The sequence below is a fragment of the Hylobates moloch genome, unplaced genomic scaffold, assembly GCF_009828535.3.
Source record: "Hylobates moloch isolate HMO894 unplaced genomic scaffold, HMol_V3 SCAFFOLD_6, whole genome shotgun sequence".
Lineage (NCBI taxonomy): Eukaryota > Metazoa > Chordata > Mammalia > Primates > Hylobatidae > Hylobates > Hylobates moloch.
In genome coordinates, this window is record NW_026652281.1 from 156,997,437 (window position 1) to 157,017,763 (window position 20,327).

Sequence of the window (20,327 nt, forward strand, 5' to 3'; positions counted from 1 at the left end):
TGAAACCCCATCTCTACTAAAAATACAAAAATTAGCTGGGCATGGTGGCAGGTGCCTGTAATCCCAACTACTCAGGAGGCTGAGGCAGAAGAATTGCTTGAAACTGGAAGAAGGAGGTTGCAGTGAGCCGAGATGATGCCACTGAACTCCAGCCTGGGGGAAAGAGCAAAACTGTCTCAAAAAAGAAAAGAAAAAAGTCCAAACCAAATGTGGGGGCTTTTCTGTATTCCCATTTAGATTTATTACAGAAGCAAAAACAATACAAGCAACACTCCGGCCTGCAACACACACAAAGACTGGCATCAGATTTATTATTATCTCTTGTTAAATATTTTCAATCTTTTCTGAGAACATGGTCTAGAAGGGCATAGTAGGTTTTTTTCCCGGTACATGCGTGGGTGGGCAGTGAGGAGAAGAGAGGAGAGGTGCGCACCAGGGGCCAGGCTGGTCCTCTGCAGAGAACCACCTCCGGATCCTCCTAGGAAAGCCTGACACGGCAGTCCCACCTTGGACGACGTGCAGAGGAAGGGGGAGGTCCACAGGGACGACGACGATGACCTTATACATGCACTCAGCGTATCCTGGAGGAACACACACTGGGGGAGGTGGGGAGGGGAGGGTCGGCCGAGCAAGCCCCTGCTCGCTGCGTGGCGCCTGTCCTGCAAGCGTCTTGTGGGTGGGTTTGGGGAGTCAGGGTGATGGTCAGTCTCTGGTTCTAACGTGGGGACGCGGGTCTTGGGCACTGTGAGCTGGGATGGGGTCCTGAGCAGGATGCCTCCAGCCTTCAGGAGATCTCTCAGCTGCTCCTCTGAGGGCGGCATTCTGAGCAGCCAGGGTGCTGTTGTCAGGCACAGGCCAGGAAAAGGCTGAAGGCAGGGCCCCAGGACGTCCACTGAATGCTGGGTGACACAGGGCAATGCTGGGTGGTCCTTTGTGCCGGCCCCGAGCCTTCCCTAGCGGATCCCACAGTGCTCGTCTCTCATGAGCTGGTTCGTGGCTTGGGAGGGGCCGCAGGTGGCAGGTCCAGGTTCTCAAGGAAGAACCAGACCGGCAGCTCCAGACCCAGGCTCCTTGGAGTCTGGGCCAGGTGGGAGAGCAGGGGCCTTCTCCAGAGCCACTGACTGCTCTGCCGGCCTTGACCTGGGGCGGGCTCAGAGTATCTAGACTCAGTACAGCTGTCCCTGAGCACCTTCCAGGCTGAGTTCGGAAAGCAAATTCTTCTCAGCAGCTCTAACAGTCTGTGAAGTTCTGTTGAAAAAGACCTGCAGAATGGCTCTCAACACCAGGCGCGGGTGTGCGGGCTGCCTGTGTTGCTGGTGTGTCGTACTGGTGGCCACCCCAGGGGCTACTTAGCTGTTTGCTCAGGCCCGGAAGAGGACCCTGCAAATCCCTCCTTTCTTTGAGATGGAAACACAGCCCCCTCCCTTCACCTGTGCAGGGCGGGGGTGAGGCCAGCCAGCCCTCGTGGGAAGAGCAGCTGTGTGCCCGTGGAGGACACGGGGTTTGGGAGACCTCCGCTCTGCTATGCCTTGACCTCCATCACTGTGTGACTCCCAGACCCACAGATTCCTCATGGGAAAACAGGGACCAGGCCACCACCCAGTGTGATGAAAGGAGGTCATCAAAGAGACATTCCCGTGCAAGTGCTGGCCCCAGGACCAGCACCTGTGGATGCTGAACTAATGACATCTGAATCTCAGGGGGAGGGGCCGGGGCAGCTGGCGCGTGGCCCTGGCCAGTCATGGTGACAGAACTCCGGGAGCCTTGGGCCTGCAGTCCTGCTCTTCCTAGCTGGGAAGCCTGCAGAGAGGGAAGAGGACACTCCTGTGCCACCAGAATTAAACCAGATGAGTTCCCAACCTGGGCCTCCAGCCCTCTGCCCGCCCTGCCGGGCCTGAACCCCCAAGTGCTGGGGGTCTTGTCCGATGCTGCTTAGTAGCTGTTGTCTGTGAAGAAAGTCACGCGGGCAGCCGGGGAGCAATGGTCCTCCTCGCTTGGCTCCGACAGCTCCCCATACTCGCTGTTGTAAAACACCTGGCCTCCTCGGGCCCCCCGGTCAGGCCGCCGCCGCCTCCCTTGGGAGTCAGGGTGCGCCCTGGTCACATCCACATTCTGGCCAGGTCCTTTACAGCTGCCAAGACAGGGAAGGTGGTGTCAGTAAGAGAAGAAGGCCGGGTGGTGGGTGGTGCACACTGGTAATCCCAGTGCTTGGGAGGCCTGGGCAGGCGGATGGCTTCAGGCCGGGAATTAGAGACCAGCCGGGCAACGTGGGGAAACCCCGTCTCTACAAAAAGTACAAAAATGAGCCAGGTGTGGTGGTGCCTGTGGTCCCAGCTAAGCGAAATAATTGCTTCAGGCCAGGCGCGGGGTCTCACGCCTGTAATCCCAGCACTCTGGGAGGCCGAGGCGGGCGGATCACGAGGTCAGGAGATCGAGACCATCCTGACTAACACGGTGAAACCCTGTCTCTACTAAAAATACAAAAAATTAGCCGGGCGTGGTGGCGGGCGCCTGTAGTCCCAGCTACTTGGGAGGCTGAGGCAGGAGAATGGCGTGAACCCAGGAGGCGGAGCTTGCAGTGAGCTGAGATCCAGCCTGGGCGACAGAGTGAGACTCCGTCTCAAAAAAAAAAAAAAAATTGCTTGAGCCCAGGAGGTGGAGGTTTCTGTGAGCCAAGATTGTGCTGCTGCACTCCAGCCTGGGTGACAAAGTGAGACCCTGTCTCAAAAACAAACTAACAAAAGGAGGGACTGGAGCCCTGTCAGGGTCTGATGGGAACCACCAAGGACACAGCGGAGCACGGGATGTGTTCAGACTTCAGAAAACATACACAGACTAGACTCAAACAGCAAAGCGGATTGATCGGATTCAGCACTCACTGGAGCTTTGTCCCTAGCCTGGACCCGAGACTGTGAAGAATGCCCAACTTCATCCCCTAACCCAGTTCTCTCTGTCTTGCCCATCTCAGTGAAACAGGACCAACGTCCCCTCAGCCGCTCAAGCCAAGCACCCTGGGGTTCTCCTTGCTTCCTCCTTCCCCTCACTCTTCACATCCAATCCATCCAGAAGTCCTGTCCATTCTAACTCCAGGACACATCCGAGCATCTCCATTCCTGGCCCCTCCTGCAGAGCCAGCTGCGTCCCTGCCAGCTCTGTGACATCCTCCTGCGGACGGTTCTGCTTCCACCCTGGCCTCCCGGTGGTCCACCCTTCAGAGAGGTCCTTCAAGTTACACTATGTCATTCTCCTCCTGACACACCCTCCAACGGCTTCCCGTCACTCCACGAAGCAAATCCAGGCTTCTCGCCTTGGCCTAGGAGGTGGCTTCTGCCCCTGCCCTCCTCTCTGCCTGCCCTACATGCACCATCCTCAAGTGCTCACTTTGCATTTTTTGAAGATGTTGATTTCTTGTTTGGTGCTTTGCATGGTGCTACTGAAAACTCTTGATTTAAGTTTAAAAGATTAGTTCTCTTACTGTTTGCGTTTTCTTCCTCTGGGACTCCCAATTTTATATATATTATTGGCTCTTCTCTACTCCTGTCACTTTCTGATCCTTTTGCCTCTTTTATTTCAGTTTTGTTTCCCTCTTTTCACGTCCATCTTCTGTGTCTGCCACTATCAGTCTGCTCATACATATTGTCCCTGTAGTTCCCTCGTTTTAGAAAGGATTTATCAGGTTTTTTTTCCCCCAAAATGGGGTCTTGCTGTGTTGCCCAGCCTGGAGTGCAGTGGCATGATCATGGCTCACTGCAGCCTTGACCTTCTGGGCTCAAGCAATTCTCCCACCTCAGCCTGCTGAGCAGCTGCTACCACAGGCATGGACCAGCACAGCCAGCTGATTTTAAATCATTATCTGTACAGACAGTATCTCATTCTGTTGCCCGGGTTGGTCTTGAACTCCGGGCCTCAAGTGATCCTCCTGCCTCAGCCTCCCAAGGTGCTGTGATTACAGGTGAGAGCTACTGCCTGGCCGAATCTATCTTTTATTTTGATTTCTTTCCTGAATTTAGTCCGCTCTCATTTGTATCATCACACTGTCCATCCATTTCTATTCTGAAATTTTGAATTTTGAATTTCAGATTCAACGAAAACAAGCCACTGCTTGTTTCCTTATACGTTTAATTCATGTTGGAGCATTTTGTTCAGTTTCCCGTTTCTTTTAAACAATTGTCTACTGGGAAGTTTTAACTCTAATGTTCCGTCTTGTTCCTATAACTGTATGGATGGATTATTCATGTTAGGATTTCCTACACCACAAACAGCCACTTCTCCTATGGGTGGGACTAGGGATTTTGGTGGCATCCTACAGTTCTTCACTTAAACGTGCCAACTCAAACTTATATCTTTGGCATCATCTCAAGTTCCTTTGAGTGCATTCTTCCTTCTGAAGGCTCCATACGCGTCCCGTTATCATCCTGCCACCAGGGGCCAGCTAGTCTTTTACCCAAAAGAGCTAGGCCCTCCACTGGCTCCATGCAGCCACGCCGAGTGACCACAAGCTCAGTTTCCTGATCTCCTTCCACCCACAGATGCAGGGGAAAAGCCCCATCTATAGGCACGGGCTCTGGCCTCCTGAGTGGGTACTGAAGGGGCTGGATGATGCAACCCAGGAGTGAGGAGGTGACCCCCTATGGGGCAAGTGCCGACCAGTGGTTAACAGGAGATGGCGAAGGACTAGGCAGATAGATTCCTCCTTCTTCTCCCCACACGCCCCCCGAGGCACATTCTCTCCTTGCACCTGTTCGGACAGCATTCTGTTTGCCAAGTGGATGCACCTGCCAGAGACCTACGGCACCTCTTCTTTGCTCATCATGAACAGAGGACAAAGAACAGTGCCCTCTGCTGCCGATATAGGGTGGTGCAGTTTCTCAAATGAACAACTCCATCATGCGTCTTCTTCCGACTTCTGGATACGATCTTGCTTCCTTAGGACCCATATCTTCTGGAGCTTTCTTCTTCCTCTACCACCAAGCATCCAAGGGGCTGCACTCCCTTCTGGCTCGCTGCCCTTTCAGAAGCAAGACGGCTGCCCAGTGCCTCGGGCTTGACAAGGGAGCTCTCCTCGCAGCCCCGTCTCCTCCGTCACCCCAGGGTCTGTGTTGCCACACCCCCAAGGACCTCGTCACACTCTCCTCTCACGGGACGGCCCTATCTGACGCTCCCACCGTGGTGCAGGCTCAGCCGTGCGGGTCATGGTGTTGAGTCCCCAGCTCACGTTTGCACGGAGTCTGTCTCCTAGCTGAGCCGCAGGCCGGGCTGAGCGGCCTTCTTTGATCTCGAGGGGCTGTGCTGTTTCTCGAAGGTGTGCAGAGGTTTGAATTTACGTGGCCATCATCCTCTGCTATACCTTTTACTTAATTACCTTGTTTTTTGAATGTCGAAATGCCGTTTGGTGAAGAAAAATTAGCCCAAAGCTATTTCCGTAAATGTGACCACCATTAATTTTCCAAAACCAGGTACTAACAGGAGTCACCTGATGGGCTGGGCGTGGTGGCTCATACTTGTAATCCCAGCACTCTGGGAGGCTGAGGAGGGCAGATCACTTGAGGCCAGGAGTTCAAGACCAGCCTGGCCAACGTGGCGAAACCCGGTCTCTACTAAGAAAAAAAAAAAATTAGCTGGGCGTGTTGGCACACGCGTGTAATCCCAGCTACTCAAGAGGCTGAGGCAGGAGAATCACGTGAACCTGGGAGGCGGAGGTTGCGGTGAGCTGAGATCGCACCACTGCACTCTAGCCTGGGTGACAGAGTGAGACTCTGTCTCAAAAAATAAAAATAAAAATAAAAAAATAAAAAATAAAGTGAATCTTTTAAGCAGACACTAAAGTCTTTGTTTAAATCTATACCCTTAAAAGTTTCAATGTTCAAATTGGCCAAAACTGTTTGTCCCCTGGCTACCATGCTGGGCAAATGGAGTTCATTTTCTATCTGCACAGGCACATGTGGGTATTTCTCTGTTGTCAAAATACGTCCCAGCCTGTGGGCGAAGGATCACCCAGGTGGTGAGGCAAGAGACTGAAGGCACGAACTGTTTCAGTCTAATAAAGAAAATAGTGGCCAGGCGCGGTGGCTCACGCCTGTAATCCCAGCACTTTGGGAGGCCAAGGGCAGGCGGATCACGAGGTCAAGAGATCGAGACCATCCTGGCTAACATGGTGAAACCCTGTCTCTACTAAAAAAAAAAATACAAAAAAATTAGCCGGGCGTGGTAGCGGGCGCCTATAGTCCTAGCTACTCGGAAGGCTGAAGCAGGAGAATGGCGTGAACCTGGGAGGCGGAGCTTGCAGTGAGCAGAGATTGCGCCATTGCACTCCAGCCTGGGAGACAGTGAGACTGTCTCAAAAAAGAAAAAAAAAAAATATATATATATATATAATAAATAGAATAATAGTCATAATACAAATTAGATATAGAGATGATCATGGACGTTATCAATCATTAGTATAAACATGATTAATTAGCTTTTAATATTACTCTTTGATGTATTACTCATATTACCAAGGAATAACCGGGGGGCATAGGGTCAGGTGCTCAAGGGATATTGTGAGAAGTGACCTAGAAGGCCCGAGGTGAGCCCTCTTGTCATGCCCGCCTAAGGGCCGCTTGAGGGCTCCTTGGTCAAGCAGTAATGCCAGTATCTGCGAAGGCACCCGTTACTTAGCAGACCACGAAAGGGTGTCTCCCTTTCCTTGGAGGAGTGAGGGAACACTCTGCTCCACCAGCTTCTTGTGGAAGGCTGGATATTATCCAGGCCTGCGCGCAGTCATCCAGAGGCCTAAACCCTTCCCTGTGGTGCTGTGCTTCAGTGTTCATGTTCCTTGTCCACTTTCGCGTTCCTCCCGTACTCCTGGTTCCTCCTTGAAGTTCTTAGTAGATAGTGGTAGAAGAAATAGTGAAAGTCTTAAAGTCTTTGATCTTTCTTCTAAGTGCAGAGGAAAAACCGCTGACGTTTGCTGCCTTCTCTCTCTCTGCCTCAGCTACCTAAGAGGGAAGGGCCCCCTGTCCTATGATCACATGACTTGCTTCACCTTCTCAATCACTTGGACGCCTCACCCCCCTTACCCTGGCTCCTTGTCTTGTATGCAATAAATATCAGCGCAGCCAGGCATTCGGGGCCACTACCGGTCTCCACGTTTTGATGGTAGTGGTCCCCTGGGCCCAGCTGTTTTCTCTTTATCTCTGTCTTGTGTCTTTATTTCTTATGATCTCTCGTCTCCACACACGGGGAGAACACCGCTAAGCCCTGCAGGGCGGGACCCTACACCAGCCAGTTCAGATTACAGTATCTACCTGGCTTCTGGAGCCACTGGCTGAAGTTCAGGGGTTTTGGGGCTGGGGCGGCCTCCCCAACCTGGAGGAGAGTGTGTGTGCCCTGGGCATGGTGGGTTACATGTGGTGTCAGAAAGACACAGCATCTGAGCTCTGTCAGGGAAGTGTCGGGACCAGCGCCCGCGTGGTCAGCATGTGACAGGGAGGGGCTCCTGTGGTGCTAGGTCAGGAGGGGAGTCTCAGGGCAGCTCACCTTGAACACGCGAAAAGGTCATAGGGAGTCATGAAAGGTTCCAGGAAGAGGGCTGGGCACACCCAGGCCCCAGCCTCCCTCCTCCAGGGGAGGGCAATGTCGATACCGGCAGTGCAGGAGCCTCATGAAGCCCTTACCTGAAGCCGCTTTCTTGTCTATGCCTGCTCTCTATCTGCTCAAACTCCTCCGAGGCCAGCACCATCCCACTGTCTGTCTGGTTGTCCTGTGTGGAGGGGACAAGCCAGGCTGTGGGTCCCGCCTGAGGCCCTCCTGCAGGGCAGCCACACCCAGCCAGGACGGTGCGGCATGACCCTGCAGCTCGGCTGACCTAACACCTGTCCCTGGGAAGCTGAGCCGGAAACAAGGCGTCCATTCCATCCCAGGGTGAGGGTCACATGCCCCTGCCACGGAGGGAGACACTGAGGTCGGGGGGCTGTGTGTGGCCCGTGGACACCTCACACTGGGGGACCTCCATGGTGGCCAAGCATATGTGCAGTGTGTGAAAGAGCGGGAGCCGTGGGAGAACCAGGGAGAGGCCTCCCAACCTGGCTGCTCACAGTTCAAGAAAATGATCCACGTGAGGCTGCCTCCCGGTTTGGGGGGCTTTGTTACCCTTCGACTGTGGCTTGGTGTGGTTTTTATTTTGAATTACACGGGAGGGGAACTGCGATCTTTTCAGAGTCCCCCAACATCTCCAAGTGGCCCTGGAGGCAGGAACCCAGGTCCCTGTGGTCTGGCCTCGGGCTCCCATTGGGGTCCCTCTGCCCAGCGCTCACTGACCAGGCCCAGGACCCCGAACCTGCCACCGAGGAGGAGCTGTCCTTCCACTGGGGTTTCTGCGCTGCTGAGGAGGGGAGGCCTTGTATGGGGGTGACGAGGGCATAGCACAGAAAGCAGCTGTGAGTCGTGGCATCACACGAGGGCCCAAATGTGCCCAAGGCTCTCCCTGGACTTGCACTTTCAAAGGACAGTCTTTGGGTTCTGCCATTTGCCTTACGAATTCCTGACACTGCCTCCCCTGAGGCGGCCCCAGCCCTGACCCGAAAGCGCAGCCCCCACCCTTCATGTGAAGTACCACAGAGGCTTTGTAGGTCGTTGGGGTCATGGGGAATTCTTCAAATGTCTTCATCCTGGAGGAACCACGGGTCTGAGCCCCTCTGGCCAGGCACCCGGGAAAGGATACCCAGTTGTAATACCTGTGGGGAGAAATCAGAAGGTGCTGAGGAATGCGCCGCAGCAACCCTCCTCGAAGTTCTCTCCGCTGTCCCTGTGCCTCCTCTTCTCCTGGAGAGCACCCCCAGGCTGGGGCAGGAGTGTGGACACGCCTGGGCCTGATGGCTGGCAGGGGCTCCTCCGTGGGCCTGGCCTCAGATGTCTACCCCACAGCCCCAGCAGCACCCTGGACTGTGTTTCCTCCCGAGTCCACTGCTGAGCTCTGTGATGGGAAGTGAGGGGGCGTCCAGCCCCGTGTGGCATGGAGCTCCTCCTGGGGATGGGCTACCCTGGGCCAGCCAGGCAGCCCTGGGGCTGCGGGCCGCCGACTGCCCTGCCCGTACGTGGGTGCGCTAAGGCACGTATCGAGGGGTTTGTGGAAGGAGCCTGGCAGAATCCAGCTAACTGTTGTTGTCCCCTAGGCCTAGCCCTGCCATATGCTAGGGCAGAGGCACAGGACGCAGAGCCTGCATCTCAGCAACACTGCTGTGAATGTGGGCGGCACAGCCATCCTGAGTGTGAAATGCCAGGGATAAGAGAGCCTGGGCAGAGTTCTGGGAATGAGGTTACGTTCTCCTCCTGACCACGCCTCACAGTCGGAGACCTTCCCTGCTCCCAGGGACTCTTGGGGACTCACTCCCAGACTAATCAGTGATTTAGATAATCAGAGATTCCTGGGAGGAATCTTGGCCCAAACACAGTCCACTCCACCTCTCCATGAGAAAAGTACCCTTGCCGGGCGCGGTGGCTCACGCCTGTAATCCCAGCACTTTGCTGGGAGGCCGAGGCGGGTGGATCACGAGGTCAGGAGATCGAGACCAGCCTGCCTAACACGGTGAAATCCTGATTCTACTAAAAATACAAAAGATTAGCCGGGCATGGTGGTGGCGCCTGTAGTCCCATCTACTCGGGAGGCTGAGTCAGGAGAATGGCATGAACCCGGGAGGCGGAGCTTGCAGTGAGCCTAGATGGAGCCCCTGCACTCCAGCCTGGGCGACAGAGCGAGACTCCACCTCAAAAAAAAAATAAATAAAAAGTGCCCTTGATGTTGGGGTGAGGGGACACTGGTGGGTGGACAGGACTCAAACACAAGCATGCAGCCAGGTCACATGGTCTTGGAAGGACCCTGCCGTGGGTCATTTAAAGCCACTCTGTGCTCTGAGTTCGTGCACACTGGTCTCTGACGTCGCACGATTTGCTTTCCCCCGATGACGCAGAGGGATAAAATGCACCTTGCGTGCATGGCTTTCTCCCACCCCATTCCCGGAACTGCAGGAAGCTGACCTGGCGGCCAGGCTGTGGCGCTGCAGGCTGGGCGGGCTGTCCTCAGCGTCGGCCTGGGCGACGTGTAGGGCCATGGTGGACACCTGCGAGAAGCTGCCCTCTTCTGAGCTCTGAGAGCCGCGCGGGGCCATGCAGACCCCCTCTTCCTCCTGGCGGGGACAGGAGAGGCAGCCAGGCCAGAAACCACCAGCCACTGCCCTCGGCCCCCCGCCCCGCCCTCGGCCCCTGCCCTCGGCTCTCAGGCCTCGCCCCCGCCCTCAGCCCTCACCCCTCGCCCTGCCCTCAGGCCTCGCTCTGCCCTCGGGACTGCTTGGGCTCCTGACCCCTGAAATAGGGCCCTAACAGACCATGCGGGCATGTGAGTGCTCCAAGGAGGAAACAAGCTCATGACAGAAGCCAGCACATCTCAGCCATCAAGACAGGTAAGGGGTCAAGGTAGCAGAATGCTGGCTGTGCCAGCCTGGCTAAGTTCTCCCAACAGCCCTTCCAGGTATGGATGAGGCAGGTGGGGCAGGCCGGGCCTCAGCGAGATCATCCCTCCTCCAGTCCTTGGCTGAGCCGGCAGCCTCAGGAACTGGGGCCAGCACTTCCTACCTTCTTCTTTGGATGGAACTAGACCCACGGCGCCCATCCCCGTCCCCAAGGCCTGGGCAACAGGCCTCTCCCTGGTCCTTGCTCCGGGCCCCACCTTAATCTGGGTCACGAGCCGGCTCCATCCCCCACCCTGGAGGAGCACCACGTGGGGAGGGAGAGATGTCAGGACACACAGGTCAAGGGTCCGTGTGCTCAGTGGAGTGGGGGACAGAACCGGCTCCAGGTGAAGGAATGCATCATGATGATGCCAGGGAGATGGGGCTGCCTCGCAGGCCAGGGGGGACCAGCCTAGGATTCCCCTTGGGCAGGGACAGGCTCTGACTATCCACGCACCACCTGGAGCAGGCAGCGTAGGTGTGCAGCGGGTGTGTGCTCAACAGAAAGGTGCAAGGGTGTGGGGACGAGGTGTGGGTAGGGGCCCAGGACTGCACCACCCTAGCCTAGCAGCTGAGAGGTGGGCAGAGCCTAGAGGGGCTTAGAGGGGCAGCTGGGGCCAAAGGCCATAGTAGAACAGGGTGGGGAAGGGGCTCACTTGCAGGTCCCCGCCCTGGAGCAGGTCCCCCAGGATCTCCACCAGCTCCGAGAATGCAGGTCTCGCCTTGGGGTCTCCGGACCAGCAGTTCAGCATGATACGGCGTCTGCAGGATCACGTGGGCTGCTGGACTGCGTGCACCCCCACCCCAGCACCTTCAGTTCCCCAGCCTTCCTCGGCCCTCTCACCCACTGTGCCCTCCTCCTGACACGTCTCCCACTCTTGTCCAGCTACCCTCGTTCCTCCTTCAAGTGTCAGCCCAGCGTCCCCTCCCGGTGATGCCTTCCTTGAACACTCGGCTCTGTCTGTTCCGACAGTGCCCGGCCTTCCCTCCTGGTGCCCATCGCAGCGATGCCACAGACTACCCGTGTGTCTTGAGGGTGGTGCCCAGGGCTGTCCTACTGGCCCTGGCTTCCCTGATGCCACCTTCTCATGGACACAACCCCCACGCCCCTGACGCTTGCTGCCCCCAACACCTGCAGGGCCATGGGGAGGCTCACATGGCGGGAGTGGCCAGCTCCGGGGCCCTCATCCTCGTGCCGTCTCTCAGCCGCTGGCAGAACTCCTCATTGATCTGCACCCCAGGGTATGGGGAGGCCCCTGACAACAGGAAGGGGAGGTGGGTGGGGAGCAAGCCTCCCGCGGCTCAGCCCAGTCCCCCAAGTCACCCCGTCCTGTCCCTTCCCCCCCAAGTCACCCCGTCCTGTCCCTTCCCCAAGTCACCCCGTCCTGTCCCTTCCCAAGTCACCCTAGCCTGTCCCTTCCCAAGTCACCCCAGCCTGTCCCTTCCCCAAGTCACCCCATTCTGTCCCTTCCCCCAAGTCACCCCATCCTGTCCCTTCCCCCCAAGTCACCCCGTCCTGTTCCTTCCTCCCCAAGTCACTCCGTCCTGTCCCTTCCCCCATCCGTGGTGGGGTGGAGACAGGCTCACCCAACTGTGCTCTACCTGGGACCTGGGCTCTGCCCTCCCCAGCTCTAGTTCATTTGGTTAAAAGAGGACTGTGCCGCCTGCTTGCTAGGGGTGCCAAGAGCATCCACGCACTGGCGACACGGTAGACATCATGGTTACTGGATCATCAGCGGCGGGGGAGCCGCCTGCAGGCAGTTTCAACAAAGCCTCTCTTGCCTCTCGCTGCTTCTCCTGCTGCTCCCCCCAACCCCTGCTGTTCCCTGCCCTGGACTGCTGAACTCCCTCCTTGGGCCCCTCTGGCTTACCCAAGCTCCCACGCCTCCTACACTCTTCCTGCTCCTTTAGTTTCCACAGGAGCGTGTATCAGTTGCTACTTGGTGACATTTTAACTTTTTCAAGTTCACTGCCCTACCCTGGCCTGGAGACTTCATCATGCTCGCAGTGGGGCCTGAGTTCCCACACGGAGCTCTTGTAGTAGGCACGTCCGCTCACAGGGCACTGAGCTCCCTCTGGGGCTGCCATGTGAAGAGGCTCAGTCCTGGCCCAGGCTTCAACGTGCACCCCACAGAGGGTGGCCCACGTTGGAGGCAAAGTCCTCTCGGAGGCTGGGCCAGGCTGGGGAGAGGTCGGGGGCCCTTGGTGGTCCACAAACCACCTTCTTCAGAACGACCTGGCACACACCTCCAGGTGCCCAGTCCCTTACTCCAGCAGGGCCGGTCGTGTAACCTGCCGCCGGTGACCTCGCCTCCTCTCCTCACTGGCACCCCATCCTGCACTCACCCAGAGAGAAGATCTCCCAGAGAAGCACCCCAAAGGACCACACGTCACTCTGCGTGGTGTACACCTTGTCGAAGATGCTTTCAGGGGCCATCCACTTCAGGGGCAGCCGGGCCTGGGGAGACAGAGGGAAGCGTGTCCCGCGGTGGATGGGGAGACCCAGGGAAGCGTGTCCCGCGGTGGATGGGGAGACCCAGGGAAGCGTGTCCCGCGGTGGATGGGGAGACCGAGGGAGGCGTGTCCCGCAGTGGATGGGGAGAGGGCTGAGGCCAGGCGCTCTGACACCCCCTAACAGGGCCTCTGCCTGGGTTGAAGGTAGCTCCCTGCTGCTGTTCTCCTGGGTCTGTCTGGGCCCCTCTCTCCCATCGAGCTCTCTGGCGAGGGGTATCAGGGGAGACTGCATGCCTTCCTCCAGCCCTAGACCTCCAGCCCAGCCTCCTGATGAAACGCACCCCTGCACACTCACCATCTCCCCTGACAAGCACGCTCTATCCACTCACTGTCCCCACCCTAGAAGCCGGGCCATCACTCCTGACGCCCTCCTCCTGGGCTCCTTGAGGTATCTCCACCACTGGCTGTCTCTCTCCCTCTCATGGTCTCTACCTGCGAGCCCTGAGGGCCAGGGCCCTTCTGGACAGGCCTCTACCTCCACCTCAGCACCCCTACTCCCCTCTCTTCCCAGCTTACGGCATCAGGGAGGTTTTTGTAACTGCAGACGACCTGACACTTCCCTCCAACCAGCGCCATGCTGGGCTGGATGGCTCACCAAGCCCAGGCCCTGGGCCCATCCTGCTCCTCCCCCTCCCTCTGACACTCTTCCTCCCCCAAGGGCAGAGCCCTGACCAGCCTTGGAGGCTCATCCAGGCACCTGCTGCCCTGCCTGAGCTCCACTCACGAGACACACTCCGCCTCCTGAGTTCCACATACTGCACCAAGCTGGTCCATCTCCAGGACAGACGCCACACAATGCTGTGCACACTCAGGCCCCACAGGGCAGGCCCTGGGAGTCAGGGCCCACCAGATGGACCAAGGCACTGGGCAAAGACAAGCTCCAATCGGAACAAGCTCCAATCGGAGCACTGGGCCCTGCCAGTCAACTCCCGCCTCCACTTCCTTTGGGAGCACTGGGGCCCCGCCCATCAACTCCCGTCTCCACTTCCGAAATCCACTTCCTTTCAGAGCACTGGGCCCCGCTGGTCAACTCTCATCTCCACTTCCTTGCCCCAAGATGCCTAAGTTGGGGGGTGGTCGCTAGGGTCCCCTGGGGGCAGGGAGTCCACCAGCAGCTGGGCACGTGGCCGGCCAACCAAGGAGCTCACCTCACCCTGTGCCAGCCCTCCCTCTCCTGGACGGGCAGTCTGTGGTCCCACCCCTTCACCTGTCCCGCCCCACATTCCCTCTCCTCAGGGACCTGCACTCACACTGCCCTTGCGCACGTAGTCAGGGTCTTTGTAGATGTCCCGAGCAAGGCCGAAGTCACAGATCTTCACCACGTCGCTTTCTGACAGCAGAATGTTCCGAGCAGCCAGGTCTCTGTGGATGCACTGGGGTGCAGGGAGGCGGAAGGGGGGCTGTCAGTGCAGGCCCCTGGGGTAATACCCACACCCGAAACTCCAGGGTGCCCAAGCAGTGGGGACCATGGGGATGCCCTGCCTGAATGAACTGTGCTCTTCTGGGGAAGGATTTCTATCCATCTCCAGGACTCATCATGGAGAGAGCTTGTGGAATTGTGGGGGCAGCAGGGAAAGTTGTGGAGTCAGACTCTGCTGCTGACCAGCCGAGAGACCTTGCGAGGTCAACTCCATGCTTTGGGCAGTTTCCTCCTCTGCAAAGTGGGAGAGACACTAATGGCCCACAGAGTCATTGCAGGGTTCAGCCAGAACCAGGCACTGTTTGGCGACTGGTGGGGAGGCACCCTTTTCCCGTCCGAAGGGCCTTCAGGGGAAGCTCACCTTTCGGGAAGCCAGGAACTCCATCCCTCTGGCCACCTGGAAGCTGTAGCAGACAAGGGCTTCCATGGTCAGCGGGCTCAGCCACAGGTCCTCAGCTGCATGGCGGAGCGAGGTGGGTTCAGGAGGCGCCTCCTCCGCGGCCTCCATCTACCCAGCCCCAGGGAACAGCTAACAAGCACGTCAGCCCCCCTCCTGCCCCTCAGCCTCTGGGACACCCACGTCCTACTCCCAGAGCAGTAAATGCTGTTGCTCTGTGGGGGCTGGGCACCTGCTGCTTGGCCCTCGACTGCCTGCCTTGTCTGCAGGGCAATTTCCTATTCAGCCTGTATGACCCAGTCAATCGTAAAACATCTGTGTGAAAATTGTCCCCGAGGTGTCTTCCCTTCCTAAGGCAGAGCCCATTCCACACTCTCCCATGAAAGTCCCCGCTGAGGGCCCCAGGCTGGGTTACCCTTATGATCATGGGATATAACCGGGCCCGTCAGGCACTAGGAAAGGGGAAGAAGCCAGGCTCTAACCTTCTTGGTCTGGAGAAGCCCGCCTCGCCCCGCCCTCGTTCTTCGAGAACCGTGCGAAGAGGACCCTGTCGCTGCTTCCTGGCCTCTTCCGATCCAGCCTGGCGAGCTCCACCATGGCGCGGAAGCGTCCGCGCTGCTCGGGAGACTTCTCCTGCGGATGCACGAAGCTGGTTCGAGGGCGCCCAGTCGTCCACCGCAGAGGCGCCTCCATTCCCCCGCCGCCCGCGCACTCACTGCATAGGGGCTGAAGGTCTCCCGCTTGGCGCGCAGGAAGTTGGAGAGGTTGCCGTACTTGCAGTACTCCACGATCACCATGAGGGGGCCTGCGGCGGGACCGGGCAGCGGCCGTGCGTTCGGAACCCAGGACGCGCTGCGGGCGCGCTCCGCATTTGCACCCGCGCCCCCGGGGGCCTCCCAGCCCGGGCCCTGCAGCCCCTCCCGCCCGCAGCGCCCTGCGCCCAGGGTCTCGCCGTCCCAGAGGGCCGCCCCGCTCCGTACCCTTCGGCTTGGTGCACGCCCCCAGGAGGTTGACCACGTTGAGGTGGTTACCGATGTGAATTAGGATCTTGAGCTCCGACATCAGCGCGCGGTGCTCGCTGGCTGTGGCGCCCTCTGGAGGGGACAGAGGCCTCACACCGGCCCCAATCCCGGTACGTCCCCCTTCCCCGCCACTGGCTGCTTAGCTAAGGCACAGCCAGCGCTTTTGGGAGGGGGAGGGGCACCCTGCTGGCCCCACTGAGGCAGGGGTTCAGGTGGTACCTTTGCTCTGACTCCCGCAGCCTCCCTGTAGAATCTTGGATGAGACTGGCTTCCAGCCTCAGTTTCCCCTCCTGAGTTGCCGTCCCACCGGCCCGCCCAGAGCTGCTGCTCCTCACCAGCTAGGCTGCCCCTTCCGCCCGCTGACCCCACACCTTTCAGCATTTTCACGGCCACGGTGTCACAGCTGCTGCCCTTGTTGATGCCGAAAGCGGAGGCTTCCACCACCTTCCCAAAGGCGCCGTAGCCGAGCACTCTCCCTGTCGGGGCAGGGAGCCAGTTGCAGGTGAGCTGGATGGGGTGAGGGTGGAGACAGGTGGGCAGCAGGGGAGCCCCGTCCGGAGGTCCAGGACAGGCCCGGCAGCAGGAGGAACGTGGGGCGCCTCTCTGCCAAACAGGAAGAGCCTGGGAGCCATCGCGGGAAGAGAGGGAGAGGTGGACAGGAAGCCGCGCATCCTCCCGGGTAGGTGTGACAGATACACCCTGCTCAGGGTGGCAGCAGGTGACCTCAGGGAGCCTGGGAACTGGGAACCCTGGCTAAGGTTCTAGGTACCCACGCCCAGAGGGACAGGTCAGGCCAGGCGGACCTTCCTGGTACAAGTTTTGAGAATGGAGGGATTCAGGCACTCCAGCCTGCAGCAGGTGGGTCGGGCAGGAGGTGTGGGTTGGGCTGGCCTCACCCAGGTGCAGCCGCTCTCGGGGGAATTCCCACTGGCTGGCGTCGTAGGACAGGTATTCGCACTGCTCCTCCAGGGGCACCTCCTCGGGGTCCACGATGATGGACAGGTAGCCCGTCTTGATGTCTGCGTGAGCCGGCTGCGGGGACAGGACAGGGAGGAGTGGGACAGCTCACTGGTTTGGCCACTTCCTGCGGGGCTCTCAGTCAAGGAGAGGACAGAAAAAAAGATAGACAACCTCTGCGGGGTTGGAGCCCAGCGTGAAGGGCTGGGAGGCTTCCCAGGAGACAAGGCTGCCAGGTGAACTAGGGCGGGCACCTTCTTCTTTATCTTAAGGGTGGCCAGGGTGGGCAAGGCCTGAGAGAGACTCCGTCAGGAGCGGGGAGGGATACTCACCCTCCTCATGTTACAGAAGATGAGGAGGAGGAGGACCCAGAAGAAGACAGCGATGACGCCAGTACCGACAAGGATGACGATCTCCATGCTGCCCTTATCCTCGGAGCCTGCGTGGGAAGAAAGGGGCCGGCGTGTGTGTGTGTGTGTGTGTGTGTGTGTGTGTGTGTAAGAGCGTGCACCTGCTGGCAGCGCCCCTTCTGGTGGGCACGGCTTGCCCGTGGTGGCCACAAGCGTTAATTGGGGGCGGGAAGGGAGTTGAGGGGTGCAGGCTGACGCCAGACCTTCCACGGCCACGCTGGCAGAGGAGTTGACACAGCCCTTGGCGTTGCACACGCTGCACAGATAGCGTCCCGCATCCTCCTCGCGCACGCGCTGGATGCTCAGCTTCTGGTTGGAGTCCGCCAAGTCGACTCCTGCAGGGGGTGGGGTGGAGGTGCGGGTCCACCTGGGTTTGGGATCGTTGGCTTCGCGGGCCTCCGGACCTGCCCTTTGCCCGGGCCACTCTCCCTACCAGACTTTTCCTCCAGCAGCCTCTCGTCTTTGTACCACACGATGCTGGGCGCGTGCGCTCCGGCCACCAAGCACTGCATCTCCAGCGAGTCGCTCACGTTCACCAGGAGGTCGGTCAAGTTCTGCCTGAGCCGAGGGGCTTCCAGGGCTGGGGCAGGGGTCGAGAGAGAGCTAAGTGGAGCTGCACTTAGCAGGAGGACCCTCTTTGGGCTGGGAGCAGAGGTAGAAAAGGATCCCTGGAAGCTGGACTTAGGGGTTGTGCGCCGGGCGGGAGGCGGATAGTCAGGAGGGGGCGCTCCTGCAGGCCAGGGCTGTCAACAGACCTCCCAGGGGCGAGCCACGCCGGGGCAAAGGCAGAGGCAGCTACTGCCAGAAGAGAGCGCGTCCCCGCCCTCCCCGCGGCCAGCCTCACCCTGCACCGACAGGTACTTCTTGTGGCAGTGCTTGTCATGGCTGCGCCGGTCTTGCACTTCGCACACATAGTGGCCCTCGTGCTCGGGCGCGACGCGGGGGATACTCAGGCTGAGCGTGGCGTGGCGGGCCCCAGGCGCCACCTCCTCCAGGCTGGCGGCCAGAGGGGTGGCGAACAGATGCACGTTCTTGCAGTCGAGCAGCAGCGGGTTCCCGTGCGCATCGTGCAGCGTGGACAGGTTGAGGCGGTACCAGCGCAGATGCTCGTACTTGTAGCTGTCGGCTTGGCAGCTCAGGCGCACAGGCTGGCCCTCGAGTAGCTCCTCGGATGGCTTGGATTCGATGCTGAAGCCGTCGGGGATGGCTGTGGAGGGAGGAAGAAGCCCTGTGGCACTGCCCTGGGAGTTTGCTCACCCATCCACCTGCCGCCCCGGGGTCTCCTCCTGCCTCCCTCCCTCTCTCCCCGAGGAGCCCCAGCTGGACTGCTTGCCCCCCACCCCCCGCCCCACCCAAAGCCCAGGTCATCAGTTCCTTGACACCACTCAGTGGGACTTGAGTCCTCATTCTCTCTCGAAGCTTGCCACATCCCACCCCACGCTCAGCCTGAAACAATGTCTTCCCTGGCTTTTCCCAGTGCCGTGCGCCCACTTCCTCTTGTCTCTCTGGTCACTTCTGGTCAGGCTCCTGTGGCCTCCCCAGCCCCCAGGTGTTCTTTTGGGCTCCATCTCTCTGCTGGTGCCCTGATCTACATTCTGGGACCCAGTGACGTCTGCTCCTGGGCTCAGCTCTCCTAAGGTCACTAGCACGTTTGAAAATCTGAGTAAACCACAGACTTTCTCCCCAGAGCAAAATTCATGAGTCACAAGGTCTCAGGGCTTGGGAAGGGGAGGGTGGGAGTGGGTATAGCTAGGAGGAGCTGCAGTGAGCCAAGAGCATCCTTGAGGGAGGAGCCCCAGGGTTGGGGACAGAGGATGCCATTCCATCCCAGTGCGCCAGCACCCAGGCCCTATGCTGGTGACCCTCAAATCTATTTTTCCTGTCTACAACTGGTAGGCCTTGGATCTCTCTCCTGGGTGTTCCACGGACCCCAGAAACTCAATGAGCCCAAACCTGCCCCTTGTGACCCTGTACCCAGGCCTGCCCGCCCTGGTCTGGTCACTCACTGGTCACATAGAAGTAGATGAGCCGCTCATCCTGGCCCACCTTGTTGGAGACCACACACTTGTACATGGCAGACACGTTGGCATTCTGGATCACCAGCTTGCTCACAGTCTGGGAGAGCACAGGCACAAGGATCCGTTTCCTGCCCAAGTTCTCCCAACCTGGGCCCTCCCTTTCTGCAAGGAGGTCGCCGTGCCCACCACAGTCATGGGGGAAACTAGGCTTTGGGCTGGGGAAGACCAAAATTCACAGGACCGGGGATGGTGAGGCAGGGAAGAGAAGGCCCCTGGGCAGCAGAGAGAGGCAGCTGCCCAGAAAAGTCAAGGGACAGTGTATGGACTGCTGGCCTAGGCTGCGGTGACGTCAGAGAGCAGCCTTCGGCAGGACCAGAGAGACCTCTGGCCGTGACTGGGCCCCAGTCTGTGGCTATGCTGAGGGGGCACCAGGGTCAGTCCAAGCCAGGGTGAGAATTCAGGCTGGGTCACAGCAAAGGCCAGTCACTTCTGGATGGGGTCGGGCCCAATCCAGTCGCTGCTTGCTGAGATCCTCGTGAGATGGCCTCGTCAGCCCAGGACTGTCCTCAGCAGCAATCCTTAGGTCCAGGGTTATTGAGAGGGGTGGGGATGGCTCCCAGAAGGACCGAGGCCTCAGGGAGTAGGAAGTCTGAGACACAGGGGAGGAGAGAGGGCCACAGGCCCTGCCTACCATCCAAAGACCCCCACCCCCACCCCACCCCCAGCCGGGCACTTCCTGTCCAGGACTGGAACAGGAAGAGGCTCTGGAGGTGTGTAGGAAAACAGGAAGTGACTGGAGGAAGTAGGTGCCTTTGTTCAGTACCCCCTTCTCGGCGTTGCCCCCAGGCTGCGCCAGAGGCTCAGCAGCCCTCTGTGCAGACCTGGTCAGCCGCCAGCCCTGTCCCCTCCTGGCCCTGGGGCCTGTGGGCCTCAGGGGCTCATGGCCTGGCCAGGTGGCCTTGCATCTCAGCTTCCTTGTCTGGGAAGCCGCCAGAGGTCCGCCCTCCATCACAAAGCCGGAGGTTGGCCCTCTGACCTTTCTGCAGACAGGGTGGCCGAGGCCTACAGACTGCAGGAAGGTCACCGGCTCTCGGCTGCTCTG

General features: G+C 58.9%; 1 protein-coding gene across 2 annotated transcripts in view; it reads right to left on the reverse strand.

Moving 5' to 3' along the window:
• Positions 1-217: 217 nt before the first annotated feature.
• FLT4 (fms related receptor tyrosine kinase 4) overlaps positions 218-20,327 on the reverse strand; it is a 45,271-nt gene continuing 25,161 nt past the window's right edge. The window contains exons 12-30 of one of the 2 annotated variants that reach the window (XM_032158903.2): positions 19,214-19,322; positions 18,052-18,414; positions 17,641-17,787; positions 17,411-17,542; positions 17,130-17,236; positions 16,737-16,872; positions 16,212-16,316; positions 15,799-15,912; positions 15,535-15,623; positions 15,301-15,451; positions 14,783-14,877; positions 14,252-14,374; positions 12,834-12,945; positions 11,644-11,743; positions 11,144-11,249; positions 10,018-10,166; positions 8,597-8,717; positions 7,659-7,744; positions 218-2,131 (exon numbers count right to left, since the gene is read on the reverse strand). In XM_032158903.2, the coding sequence (XP_032014794.1) occupies positions 1,933-2,131; positions 7,659-7,744; positions 8,597-8,717; positions 10,018-10,166; positions 11,144-11,249; positions 11,644-11,743; positions 12,834-12,945; positions 14,252-14,374; positions 14,783-14,877; positions 15,301-15,451; positions 15,535-15,623; positions 15,799-15,912; positions 16,212-16,316; positions 16,737-16,872; positions 17,130-17,236; positions 17,411-17,542; positions 17,641-17,787; positions 18,052-18,414; positions 19,214-19,322 (2,544 nt within the window). In that variant the 3' untranslated portion in view covers positions 218-1,932. Of the gene's footprint in view, positions 2,132-6,507; positions 6,866-7,658; positions 7,745-8,596; positions 8,718-10,017; positions 10,167-11,143; positions 11,250-11,643; positions 11,744-12,833; positions 12,946-14,251; positions 14,375-14,782; positions 14,878-15,300; positions 15,452-15,534; positions 15,624-15,798; positions 15,913-16,211; positions 16,317-16,736; positions 16,873-17,129; positions 17,237-17,410; positions 17,543-17,640; positions 17,788-18,051; positions 18,415-19,213; positions 19,323-20,327 lie in introns of those variants that run through there. The other variant, XM_058440239.1, reaches the window with a different exon arrangement.